Here is a 14,196-nt window from a genome sequence, read left to right on the forward strand (position 1 = left end):
GGCGTGTCAGTCAATTGTCAGAATTAGAAATCTCGCGGTTGTCAGCTGTGCGGTTCCGAAAGGCGCTTCCGAATGCGTACCATGGTTTTTTTTCTCTCGCATGCAACCAATCCAGAACCGTTGGTCACCTTCTTCTGTACCCCCTTTGAATGTGCGATAGGTTGTACTTTCTGCTGCTAGTAAAGAGGGAAAATGGAAGCGCGGCTTAGTGCTGCGTTTGATGGGATGGATGGTTACAGTAGGGCGCTTTTGTCAAAGGAAAACAATAATTCATGTCATGTGCCAGCCAGGTCATGTACAGTGACCGCGTCACAGACGGCTGTCGGACAGTCAGCTGATGACATTGGATTTCGCTTTTACACATTATGATTGGAGCGTGCGGTGAATTTTAAACAGGGCATCGGCGATCGTTCGACCTTTGGAGAATGGTTTCCGTGCAGTTTTTGCTGAACTTCATGTTTGAGTTTAAAGTTGATGCGAGATAAACTCGAGTTCTTTACGTTAAACACTATTTTTAAAGTAGGAAAACAAACCCTTTTTTACCAACAACTCTCCTCAACTTCAAGTCTTTTTATTGACTCACTAGTGTAAACGAATAAATCATTTTCTAGGCTGAAAGTTTTACAAGCAAAACCACCAAAAGGCACAAACCCCCATGCCGATAATTTCGCAACCGTCAGCCTGGCACCAACAAACACATTAATGGCTGTTGTTCACTTCCCAACCCGCCCGCCAGGGAAGGTGGAAGAAAATTTGGACTGTTATCGAGCAAATATAGAACCAAATTACACCGAAATGACAACCGTCGCTATGGGTTGGGTGTTTTCGTGTGTTGCGGATGGATGGCGGCCTGTAACACTAACCTTCAAATGGTTTGGGGTTTTTTTTCCCGCGGTTGAATTTCCATGTCGCGAAAAGCTCCGGGTAAAATGACACAACAACCCCGCAAGCTAATAATCAAGTGAGGTTAGCTAATGAAATCTTACTTTGTTTGTCGTGAGTGGACGTTCTAATGATAACCACCCAGTCCATTTTCTCGTCAGCAAGGATTTTACCTGCGAGTTGCTGTAATTAACACACTTAAATGCAGGATTTTCCTGCCAGTATTCGCTGCTTGACATTGGGTTTGCTCTTCTTTTTACCCATACCCAACGCGTTCCCGGGCGCCTGCGCAACTATTGAAAGCTCTCGGTCGAAAGCTCCGTGTGTAACTGTCACTCTTGTTTTCCATCGGTGGTGATACGGTACAGGAAAAACCCGGACGTTCGTTGGAAAGCCTTCTGAAAGCAAACACAAAGCTGAATCACCGGTATTTCTTTCCACAGTGCAGTTACCTAACAAACGTCCGGAAAAAAGGTTTTCTTTTAGTTAAGGAAAAATTATTCCCTTTTCTAAAGAAAGTGCTGCCATACGGTGTTTTAAAATACTTTTTGCCAAGTTTTACTGTTCAAATTTGTTGTGTCAAACAAGTGTCATCGCGTGGGGAGAGAGTGTTGGCCAAAGAGAGCGAGAATCTTGATCGACCTCTAAATGTTATCGCAAAAAAAGGTTATTTTATAGGAAAAAAAACTCCAAAGAAACTCATGTCTTGAGTTTCATGTTCCCGTCTTACCGTTCCGTATTTTGTCCCCCGTCCTGAGTACGAACAGCTTGTAAAGTGTTTTGATAAGCCTCACCTAACTGACACGCACGGAAAACAATCGTTGTTTGCTTGTTAAAAAGGAAGTGCAAAAGGACCTCGCAAAGCCTTAAGTTATAGTGAATGTGAACAAAAGATTTAGTAGAAGAAAATTTATCTTGAAGTTTTGTACACAAAAACAAAACCTCGTACCTCGTACACACAATGTCCCTGTGAAAAAGCAAGAAGCAGAAGGATGTGCTTTGTGGAAGAAATTCGTGACACACCTTACCAGTGGTCTGGTGGGCGGTGGATGGAATAATTTCAATTTATTGCGTATTTTGCGTGACGTCGGTAGCGCGGTTAATAGGGCCTCGCTTCCACTGTGTTGGTGAATGTGCTAGTTTATTACAAGTTCCCCTTCAGGTTGTTTGCCTCACAACGACCCCCCCTCCCCTCCCACGGGAGGCGAAAGGACCCAGTGTAAGGATCGCGAATTTGATTGCGAACCAAGCGGATGACAGTGGGTCGTGCGACGATAGCGTCTTCCAGTGTTTTTTTTGGAGTGGCTTTTCCTAAACCCTTAATCAGTTGCCGAGGAAAAACGAGAAACAAACGAAACCTTGTAGTGTAGTGGCAGACTGGATTTGGTCGGCGGTACATTCCAGTACATCCGAGGTGGAAGATAGGTGTGTGTATGTTGATGTTGGTACCATAGTGCGTCACATTAGCGGTGGTTTCATGTAGAAAAATAGTAAAAAGATAGCTGAATGAAAAATGTTAACTAGTGCTTAAAAGAATACGGCAGCCTTTCTAAGAGTTTGTGTTAATCGTTGAAAAGATTCTACATATGCTGGTGCACGGTGTTTTAACTTGTGTTGATAGTGACGTGGAGGAAAATCAAAACATAATATTAAACCTGGGCGGTGTTTAGCGAAGGTGTGTTAGTGCTAGCGTAAGCAGAAACTTGCTTTGATGATTTTATTTTTTATTTGTAAGCATTAAATAAGTTGTAAAAATAGTTTCCCAACTCCTTACAAAGTTAAAATGTAAAGAAAAATTTTAGTATAAAAGTCACTCAAAAAGAAAAGTTTTTAAAGAAGAATTAACCTCATTAAACGTCAACAAAACAGCTGTGGGTGTGTGTGCGAGGGCATTAACACAGTCTCTTTTAAGGATGCTGATTGCACAACCGTTAGCAGTTAGTTCATGACAGAGGAAAAGTTCCGTAGAAATAAACCAGCAAGTTTTTAAAGCTTTCCACTTGCCACTCTCTTTTCCGTCCCTCCCTATCCCATGCTCCAGCGTTTCCCTCCCCAAGCGAGGCTGGCAAATCGTTCCTACACACGTGAACCATTTTTCACGTTGTGTTTTTTCCGGCTTCTTGTTTCTGCTCCTACCAAACTCCACCCACCCGTGGGGAGGCTTTTCGCGACAGGAATACAAAACGGCTCGGGGTGGTAAAACAAGGTGTAGCATTGTTGAATATTGTATTAAAATGGCTTCTGCTCGTTTGTTTTCCAACGGCTCTTATCCTTGGGCGAGCTGTGGCGGGATTGCTCCGAGACAGCTCAGTGAGGTTCTATTTTCGGGATCGGTGGGCTCCGTGAGTTTGTGTGTCGTATCGGCCGGTTTTCGGCATACCGCTCGAACGATAGAGGGTTTGATTAAAAACCATCATCAAGATTAGTTCGCTAAAATATGTATTTGTATTGAAAAAGGGACGACTGTTGGACTGCTGTCTTGTCCTCGATTTTGCTTCGGTGTCTGATCAGTTCGTTTATTATTTATTATCATTTTGTTCTTCATAATAGGCGAATGACTCATCGGCACTTATTGAATGCAACTTATGAAACAATCTCCGCTATTGGAAACTGCTAACAAAAAATGAAACAGTATAATGACGCATAAAAAAAGGGAAACAATTACACCGGGCAATAGCTGCACGCCTGTGGCCTCTGATGTTGCATGATGTGTATAAAGTGAATTGAAACAGAATGAAAAAGAGTCCTTGAAATTCCTGGACTTTAATGACGATTGCATGTCGTTGAGGGATTTCCCATTGTACCGTGCGCTATTGCGACAATGATAATCGGAAGGTTAAAGTTGGATTTTTTTTATGGAAACTATGTCCACTGGTCCTAATGGTGGAAAAAATCATGTAGCCTTGTAACATATAAGGAAAATCGATGTAAATCTGTACTCAAAATCGAATTTATGCATTCCCTGCAAGGGTAGAAAATTGTACAAAAAAATCCAAACATACACTGTGAGCCTGAATTTATCCCATTCATCCAAACCATTTCATTCTAACCGGAAATGGAAGTCTGTTGCTTCGCATCCGGTGCATAAACTATCCGGGCACACCCCACAGGCAATGTCACCGACAACCGCTGTTCTACCTGTTAGCCAGGTAAACGGGCAAAGTCAGCAACCTCGTCGCGTGGGCCGTTAGGCGTTCACGGTGGAACCGAAAAGTAATTTAACTGTCTGTCGACGATTGCAATCGTCCAGCACACAGAACCGTCATCGTCTTCCTCGTTTTTGCACTGGAATGCATCGGAAACCGGTGCACAGTATTGCACGTCTAGCGGTGGGCAAGTCCGCGAGCCTTCCATGCGGCAAAAATCGATGCACCCCGGAGTCAACCTGTCTGGAACTCGGGAAGAGTGGGATGAGAGGGAGTCCGGGGACAATTTTAATCTTTCCAACGTCCCACGGACTTAACCTACCGCAACATGCACCGGCTTGACCCAGAAGGGGGCCTGGCAACGCTCCGAGAGTCCAAAGTTTGCGGGCTTAATTCTATTATGTCGCTTGGCTGTTTTGCCTTTGCCTCGGCATAAGGTTGGTCACCGGAAAATGCTGGACCCGATGACATTGTGAGCTGGGAAGAGCGAGGCGACGCGAGCCTAGAACTCGCTAGTAAGGGCGAGGTGTCCCGTGTGCACATTTACACAGAAACTGCTGGTTCACGGTGCGAGGTGAATGCACCGGGAAAACCGTTTCACTATATCACTGTGTCGACAGTTTAAATATGGCTGCAGTTTTGGGTGGTAGCTTTCAGTGGGGTTTGCTTTCGGTTGGCCACTCGCACAGCCCAGCGGGATGTGCGTTTGTGTAGCGAAATAAATCATCCCGGCGTGGATGGAAAACAAGGTGGAGAGGAGGGGAGTTTCATTTAACGTGCTTCATCATAAAAGGATGAACTTTTGATTTATGGGTGCTTCTAATAACACTTTTAGCGTAGAGAAGTGCTGAAAATGGGATTATGAATGGACAGGCTCTAGGTGTAGGTTTGTAATTAAACGGAGTATTGTTTTCATGACCTGGTTCTATGTTTAATTATTTTGCGCACTGCTAATACGCTTGATGGTATTAAAAAGAGGTCGGATTTATCTGGAAGTACGAATGTTGCAGAAGTATCGGATCGTTTTGTATAAAGTTTTATATAATCTCCTTGAAAAGTTTACTGGTGGAATCGAACGTACAGGAAATTGAATAGGAATAACATCATTTAAGTTTTAGACAAAAGTAATTGTTTTGAATTGGGTTGATATAGAACTCGAGCTAAGCTGATGCAGAACTGGAACTCAGTTATTATCATTATAGGACTGTTCACCAACTGGCACACATTGCGCGACTATGGTTTTGGCGAGCGAATATCACTAATTCTTCTTTCGCTCAACGAAGTCCCAGTGAAGTAAGGTCCCATCCGTGAACCGGGGAACATCACAGGCTACTTCTGGAATAAATTCTAGCTGGTTAGATATGGTCGAAAAGCTACTGTATCATCGTGAATCGTTTGAATCACCATTAGAAATGGAACCAGAGGTTGGATTGGTTCATCTAAGGAAGACGCACCGAGATATCAAGTCTTGTTTTTCAGAATGATTTTGAGTCGCAGTTTAAGATGAAGTGTTGCACTCTGAAAGCTTCAGTTTTTCACCATTCAGATCAGATAATCCGGCTGTTTCTCAAGCAAACGTAACCAATCCTTGGTCAAAGTTGATTGCCTATTTTCTGATTGAACTCAAATTTATGAAATGAATCATCAACGCTTCAATTGATACCAAATTCAATGATACAAATGCATCAAAAACGTAACTCATAAACTAGATTACAAAATCACTCGCTAGCAAGATACCCGTACAAAGTCGTCCGATTATGTCTGAACAACATCCACCAAGTATCGCCCACCACTTTATGCCACATCATCGTTGGTGGTCTATGATACCGTCTCTTAAGTCATCGACAGTGAAGCATCATCATACGCTTTTGATGACTCGCGATCAGCATCGCACAAGACAGGAAGCCACGCGAACGAACAACGAACAAAACACTGGTACAACATCGTACAGGGCCCATTAACATATGTTAATTCGAGTAGTTATTGGCAGTTTTAAAGCGATGAGAGTTTTCGCCTATTTGTACCGACTGGCAGGGCTTGTACAACACACGCCAGGTATGTGATCGCCAAGCCTCCGTATACAGCGTGCACTGGCGTGTGGAGCGAGAGCGCCTCACCACCGCTCGATTAAGGAAGGATATAAAAGTTTATGAAAATTTCGTGAGTGAATTTCGAACCCTTGTGCTGTGGTTAGAGCTGTGGAAGAGCGTGAAGAGCTTTGGAATGGAGGGTTTTTTTTTGGGATCATTTTGCCCGGGATTCCGGGTAAGGAAAGTCTGTTGATGGTTCACCAGCGCTAGGGTGGACATGTTCGTGCACGATTTCGTATTGGCTAGAGTGGCCAAAAGGGAAATATGATGGAGTAGAATTGCCACGCTAGATAGCCGTATGCGATAAGCTATTTTAGTTCATTTTGATGTGGTTATACAATGAGAGTGGTTTGGTGGAAAACTAATTTATACACTTAATGGAAGAATGAAAGAGAAACCTATCGGGTATAACCACCAACGGGATTATTGTTGTACAACGTACAATATTAAATGTAAGTACTCTCTCACTTCTGTACATGAACGCAACCAACCAAGCCAAACTCTTAATGCGCTAATGTAGGATAAGCCAAGTGCAAGGCTTCTTCATCTTATCCAGCCCATCCGTACGAGAGAAAATTAATTAAAAAAACATAAAGTTCATCCCCAGAGATTAACCCACCGATTCGTCGCGGGGTGGTTCGTTTCTATTAAGATTTTTGATACTCATCGCTTATCCTCACACATCTCTAACCCTGGTCACAGCTCGTCCAAGAAAGCTTGGTTAGGTGGTAAGAGGCATTAGAGGCCAAGAAGCAACCAGATCCAACCACCAGTACTTGGCATCCTGTTTTGTTTTTTGGGTCGTACGGTTCGGGGTTCGCTTTCTGCTTATGCTGATTGGGAGGTAAAAGCGAAAAATGGGCTTTAACCTCTGCGGTCAACAGCGGGAAGACTGACTCCCGGATAATGATGGCATCGTTGGCATTATGCGCGTGTATGAAGCCAGCGGATCACCGTTTAACCTCCGAAAGCGGGAAACCCTCTCAACCAAAGGAAACCATGCCAGTTTGCCAGGTCGGTCTGACATCATCGGGTCGGGCCCCGTACCACCTTGTGCCACCAATGGTTCCCAATCTCCGGTCTTGGAGGGGGGTTTTTCCCCCTCCAAGATCGAAGCACTTATGGTCGTTGTTTGAAGCAGTGCGGAAAAATATGGATATGAATGAATGGCAAACATATTTAGTTTGGTTTCACTTTCTTCAAGACCTCCGGCACTCCGGAGTGAAACAAAAACCATGGACATGAAGTACAAAGACCTCAGTCTGCCTGGATGTCGCCAGGGGTGGTGTGTCTAAAAATTTCGATTCCATCCACCCTCACAACCGTTCTCGATCGTTCACGTCGATTTGGTCGATTTTTTGCTGTTGCTGTTGTCCGTTTTGGTAGGCTCCCACCGCTTCTTCACCGGAGCATATGTTCGAAGCATACTTCCGATCAGTCTAATGTGCTTCACGACTTTGCCGACGAACGGCCATCGCCGATACGCTGCTAAACGTTTAGCGGAATTGTGGAACGCTACTTTTTTATCGCGATTTGGTCTTACCCACAGCACGCTGGCTTTATGACGATCGAGCCCGTTGCCAGTGGCCCTCTGTTCGGGGCGCGGATGCGCGGCAAGCATAGCGAACGGATCATTACTGGGGTTAGCAACCTGCGGCTTTTTGCTCTTTGTCTGCACACACATACACACACACTTTGCCCCCTCTGAAGACCCTGCTTGGTGGATGTGTTTTGCAAAGTTACGGTAGAAAGAAGTGGAATTTGGTGTATGGTGTACTTTTTTTTTGCGCTGCAGAGTGTCCTAACGCTTTAAGAGCACTCTTAGCTCAGCATCAGGTCTGAAGCGAAAGAGAAGACAAAAAAAAGTGTATGCGAAAAGAAATTAAATTACTTTCCTCCCTTTCGGCTGTAATGCGATCCACCGATTCTGATCGATGTAAACCAACCGACCACCAGCACCAGTGCGAAAAATCTTCCGGGATAGGCGCATCGATTCGTGGCGGAATGCCACCGCCACCGATGTACTGACTTGGCCACCGCCGATGGCTTATTATGATTACTGTCATATTATTGTGAGAGATTAGAGCGGCTATTCAAATAAATGACTTCCTTTCGGGAACGTCCAGGTGGGTTTTTGCTCTCGCCGTCCGAGGGCTGGACGTGCCGGGCCGTGCTCGGAGATCGCCCATAGAAGTTCGAGAACCGATCGATCGGTTTGTGCGGTACGCCCAAATTTGGAAACATCAAGGAACTTGCGCCGCGTGTTTGCCGGGAAAGGAAACGCGTGCATGCATTAGATTTGGCGAGAATGTGCGTGTGTGTGCTAGGTACTGTCTAATCAGATTCATTGTCAATAAGTCAGAGACACAAATCGTTACAGATTGGGTAATTTGTAGGTTTTATAGGCAGGGATAAGGATGTGGGAAAGTATGGAAGTCACAGAGTATCAGCTGTTATGGAGGAGGCTCTAGTTTGATGAATATGTTTTTTACTTAATTATGACGATGGATGCTCATCCCGTAAAGCATTTGATTTGTTTATTATAAAGTTGCTAGAAAATATATTTTTAAGGGTGGCCGAGGCGACACGGCAGAACCGGGGTTCAAATCCTATCCAGATCGGCTCCCCGTACGAAGGACTGACTACTTTGTTACGGGTAAAATCAAGTCACAGAAAAGCCAGAAATGGCAGACCGAGACCTTTCGAGGTTGTTAGTGCCAAGGAACGAAGAGAAAATATATTTATCAAGACAGCCTCAGAGGATTTCTACCAAAAAATAGATAGCAAACCTTATATTTCTTGTACACTATTAACTTGAAGCAAACATCTTAATAAGGTTCATAACTTTCGACTACCAATGCGCGCCTCAAAACCGGTTCCCTGTGGGCATTCTGTTCTGCTATACTTCTGCAAAGATCCGCTGTTACATACTTGTTCCCCCCCCAGCATGTCCACCGATATCTTCCCCGAGCGATCCTGTACGACACATAGTAATGGCTAGATTGCAATCGAGTCCGGTGAGAACCAATCGCGTAGGACTGGGATTACTTTATCCGCTCACCATCATCTGGATACCGGTTCATGCGGTACCGTGGTTGGTCGGTCGATCGTTGGTTGTGTCATCGTTCTGGCAATATTTATCGAGTGCGATTAGTAATTAATTAGTTTCTCTTTATGTCATACAAGATTGTGCTGTTAATTGCTGGACAAGTGAGAACAGCGCTTTCGAGTGTGTGTGTGTGTGTGTGTTGGGTCCATTTTTGGATCATTTTCATTTTCAACCGACCACAGGAAACTGGTTTACGGGAGCAAATTTATGGCTTCCTGCAATGCTGTGTGCTCTGTGTGCTATGTTCCATACAGTTTCTGTTCGATGTATTGACGTGGTCAGGAGGGAAGCTCTGGATGAAAAGAACTACAAAGAGGAGAAAATTGATTTTGTCACGATTCTGTTCTTCACTCGATGGTAATGAATGAATCTTGTTTCAAGAAGGCGTGACACTCCTAGAAGGGTTTGCTATTAGGTCAGTTGACGAAAGAATTCTCATTAGAAGTTCGTTAGCCTTATTGATTAATTTCTGAACCGGTACAACGCAGAGGAAATATTTAATCGACCGGTAGTGTACAGGCAGCATAATGTTGTTCCATTTTAATTGATACTGTGGCCATCAAGAAATTATATAAGTTCGCACCAGCTTCGCAACCGTAATACAATACTTGCAATCGTAATTCGTTGGGGCCGCTGCATACATGCTGCTCAGGACATTCCATGATTAAGCATCATTTGTTTTCCGCATTGACTAATGATTACTCGGAATAGCGCAACCGTTGCCCTATCTGCATCTGGCTACCATCGTAGCGAAACCCATCCCGGTTCCTTTTTTTCCCTGTTACACCGTCCACCATGGTGCCTGAACCTGATGGCCTTCTTATTTTCCTGTAAAATCCATGCAGCAAACACCGGGACGATGGAATGAAATAAAATCCCCACAAATTACCCGCTTGCAGCACGGCATAGTGGCCCTGGTGCGCTACTGCACCACCGGCACATGTGTTTTGGTGGCTGTTTTCTTATGCGTGTTACACTGTTTTAGCACATGCTGTTGTTGTTTTTCGCGCCAGCGCTTTCCTGTGCGAGTCCATGTGTCGTAATCGGCGGGCCAGTTTTGCGATGTCCAGTTTTATGAGCTTTTCTCCCGGGTGATAACTCTCGGGTGCCTTTAGCGCGCCGTACGAACGGACAGGACACCCCCGACTGGGCGACACTTTGAATTTGTCATAACTTACACGCGGCCCGTAAGGTTCTGCCGTAAGTAGCACCCGAGAAAGGTGTAAAGGTACGCTGTACGGTGTCTTGGGCAACCAGGAGTATTCCGCATTCCGCAAAACGAGCTGCAATTTTCTTAATGTTTGTATAATTAGATCAATTGATTTATTTATGTGTTTAACACGGTTGACTATCTTGAAGCTCCATGGGAGATTGTCTCACCTAACCAGTTATCTGTTTTTCAGTTCTTTTCTTAAATTAAAAGAGTCTCAACATCGAATACATTGTTAAAGCTCAAGTGCACAACACTCTCCCGTCTGCGGTCACGTTTCAGAGATCAACACGTATTTTCCGCACCAGATCTCAAAACTAATTTCCTAACGGGTTCTCCATTCGGACACGGTTTCGCCTGAAATATTGCTCTATTCTTTAGCGGGCAGAAGGTGGGATCATTAAGTGCATCCTTTGGCATTGACATAAGCATCAAGCGTTCACGATCGGCGGTACCTCAATTAGCGAGAGCTTGTGTCACTCATCCCACGGCCCTGCCGTCAACAGAACGCTTCACGATCGAGCTCAGAACGTCTTACCAGACGCACCCTTCCATGCTTGACTCCGTACCAAGGCATCACGCTGTACAGTCATTCGCACCCCACATCGCCACCAGGCTGCATTCGGCCAGCTCGTGCTGAAACTGTGTGCCCAAGATCGTCTAAATTGGATAAACCAAGACCTTCTCACCAGGCACGCGGCATCGAATGGCGACAAATCGTGATGGCAAAAGCAATGAACGATTTGTTTATTTTATTACTGTTTGAATAATAATTAAATTAAATTAAATCAATACACCCTTTTCAAGGGGTTGGGTTTTGAATGGGCTTTCGGTGCTCGTGCCTTTACGGGTGACTCTACTTCCGCTCGAATCGAAGAATCGACCACCACACCCGTATTGCCGGTTTCTATTTCCGCTAGCTGGGCGCAATGAGGTGTAAAACAGCTGTTTCTGTTCACAGCTACACAGCGGTGATGGCTTTAACCCCCGTTGGAGTCCCGGTGGACACTGATAATTGCTCCCGATTTTGTCAACACAACACGGTGCGGGCACGATTTTCAATTCTTTAGTTTCACTTTTGAAATTGATCACGAACAAATCGAAGGAAAACGCGCGCGCGCACCGAAATATACGACCATTTGTTCGAGGTGATCGAGTTTGGCGAGTGTGTGTGTGTTTGTGGAGGACACGGGTTTCGACGGGGGCCATTTTTCCGTCACTTTCATGTCCACGCGAGGCAAAGTTATGGTCTCTTCCGTGGTGAGCACGCTGGCACTGCTCGAAGCAATCAGGAGTTCTTGTGGTATTCAATTAAACAAGTTGGTCCGGGGAGTAACCATTTTTGGAGAACTGAGGTTGGTTAAGAATCTCCACCAGAGCGGCTTCAGTGGTTACTTTCGATTTCCGAAATTTTCGCCACTTTAAACGCCGTGACCACTCCCGGGAGAATTGAAGGTGAGTTTTTTTGCTTTCGGGAGCGTTTCATGTTGGCGGGGTTCGAAGATTTGGAGCTTTATTGTGTGCCACAGTTGGCACCGAAAACCCTACCCCGGAACGAGTGCAAAAGGCGCCTGGGGAGTTAAACCACTCTGTTCGGCACGTTCCGGGTGTCAGTTTTGGGGACGAGTTTTGGTGTTGTTTTCCAATTTTTTCTTCTGGTTTTAGGACCATGTTTGGGGTATTTCGGATGGTGTACTGAAATGGGAATGGTTTAATGGTCGTGAGTGTTGGATGCGTGTACTGTTTCCGGTGTTCGGCGTGTTGGGCGCGTCTGCGTGAGCAATCACGATAGGGTATTAATTGATTCATTAGCATACATCGTTCTAGACAGAGCTGCCAGTCTTGACGCGACGTGATCATTATTAATTAAGTGCAATATGCAGACATCCGATATCCATTCTAGAGTTCAATTACATAGAGATCCCTGGAAGACTTTACGGAATTAGACTAATTCAATATTTTTTTCTTCTGTTCGCCAGATTTCTCCAACAACCCGGCGCACGAAATCCTTCGACGATCAAGCGTGGAAAGTGCACGACGAAACGGTGAACCTATCCGCAAACATTTCCGCCATATCAACCACCGCGCTGACGGAGCGCTCGTCACAAGTAGACTACGATCTGGATTCGTTCGGCAGCTCCCGTGAACCTCGGTCAAGATCATCCGGTTTGGATGAGGTGCTGGTGGTGGCCGGGACGGAAGATTTAGCCAGTGATGCTGCACCTGGCACAACCCTGAACCGTGGTGAAGTGCGCAAAAGTCGTTCCAAAATGAAGAGTTACCTGAAGCGTTGTAAGGATGTGTTGATAAGTGGTGTGGTGGGACATGCGGCTGGCAGTGGTGTTACTCCCGGCTGTCCAGCCTCGAACTCTACCGAGGATCGCCATCATGATGTGGTAGTGTATCATGCGCAGGGTGACGAGTCCCAACCGAACAGCAGTACGTCCTGTTGGTACTTGGATAATCAGCTGATGGAGCTGCGGCCGGAAGATAACCGTGAGCCTTATTCCTCACTCGCTTCAGCACGGTTGAAGTCCGAGTTGGAGGAGTCACGATTGGCTCGGGAGAGTAAGATGGAGGATGAGCGGAAACTGGATGAGGTTCTGGTGATTGGTGCCGAAGTACCAATCGCAACTGTAACGACAACGGTCACAAATACCTCGAGCAGTAGTGTAGCGAAAATTGGAGCCACTTCTGCGATGGACGATCAGTTCCAACATTCAACCGAGAGCTCCTCCAGTGTTCAAGGAACTCCAGACGATACCGCCATTGATACGAAGGTAAGTGATATATTAATAGTAATTGTTGAGACTATTCGGATATCATTTTAGATTCCTTAAGCTTTGCGCGAATATCTCCCCTCATGAAAGCCTTAAGGACATCGTTCCGATCCATAACTCCCGCCGCTAATCACGTCACTATTTTTGACCGGCAACCGTGGCGCGCACTTCGACAACTTCGTTAGCGAATTGGGCAGACTGTTCGGACGAACTCGCACCGCACGGTGGGCTCAGCTTTTCGGGGTTGAAGAGGTTAACAACATCATCACGGAAAGTCGTCCGATAAATAATGGGACGCCGTACCGTTTCCCAGCATCCCAATCGATGATGCGTTCCTCTCCCCACCGGTTGAAGCTTTCGCGAATTTATCTTCCGCGAACGTGTGTGTGTGTTTGTGTTTGTATCGATTGGCCCCCCTCGGGTGATTAAGTGTGTGAAAACCGTGCAAGCACCCCGGTGCTTGTCGTACATTGTAGTCGATATGTTCTTATTATCAAATATACGGGGATGCGGGAATAGCTGAACCCGGTTGCCAATTCGTGGTGGCGGTAGTGAGACGTTCCAGCGCAGCGATTGCCCTCGAGAAATCGAACGGCGGCGATCCGAGCGACGAAGACATTGATTGCACGGCGCAGGTCGGGACGTCGGGAACGCAGAGCTTTCCAAGTTTGGCTCTTCCTTACGTTTTGGAGCGTTTTGCAACTTTCTAACCGATGCTGCCCCCGCAGCAGAAGCAACAAGCCCGTAAGGGATGAGAGAGTGCGAGCAAAATCACAGCATGCCGCACCGCATATGTATTGCCCCGGCCAAAGGGTCTCACTGTCCGCGGAAGAGACGAATTCCTGAAGAGCTCGTAGACCTGGAAGGTGCAACACAAAACGCAATTCAAATCATTATTACCATATATGATTTGTTAGTCGAAATGGCGCCGCCGGTCCAATCGATCCGGGAAGCTGGTCGGAAACCGAAGGTAAACCCG

General features: G+C 45.7%; 1 protein-coding gene across 4 annotated transcripts in view; it reads left to right on the forward strand.

Annotated features, from left to right (window-relative positions):
* The window catches only part of LOC118511319, a 263,012-nt gene that overhangs the window by 19,168 nt on the left and 229,648 nt on the right, over positions 1–14,196 (forward strand). For 3 of the 4 annotated variants that reach the window (XM_036054232.1, XM_036054235.1, XM_036054234.1), the window contains one exon: positions 12,417–13,217. In XM_036054232.1, coding sequence (XP_035910125.1) covers positions 12,417–13,217 — 801 coding nt within the window. Of the gene's footprint in view, positions 1–1,515; positions 1,549–12,416; positions 13,218–14,196 lie in introns of those variants that run through there. The other variant, XM_036054236.1, reaches the window with a different exon arrangement.

The sequence above is a fragment of the Anopheles stephensi genome, chromosome 3 (genome assembly GCF_013141755.1).
Source record: "Anopheles stephensi strain Indian chromosome 3, UCI_ANSTEP_V1.0, whole genome shotgun sequence".
Classification (NCBI taxonomy): Eukaryota; Metazoa; Arthropoda; class Insecta; order Diptera; family Culicidae; genus Anopheles; species Anopheles stephensi.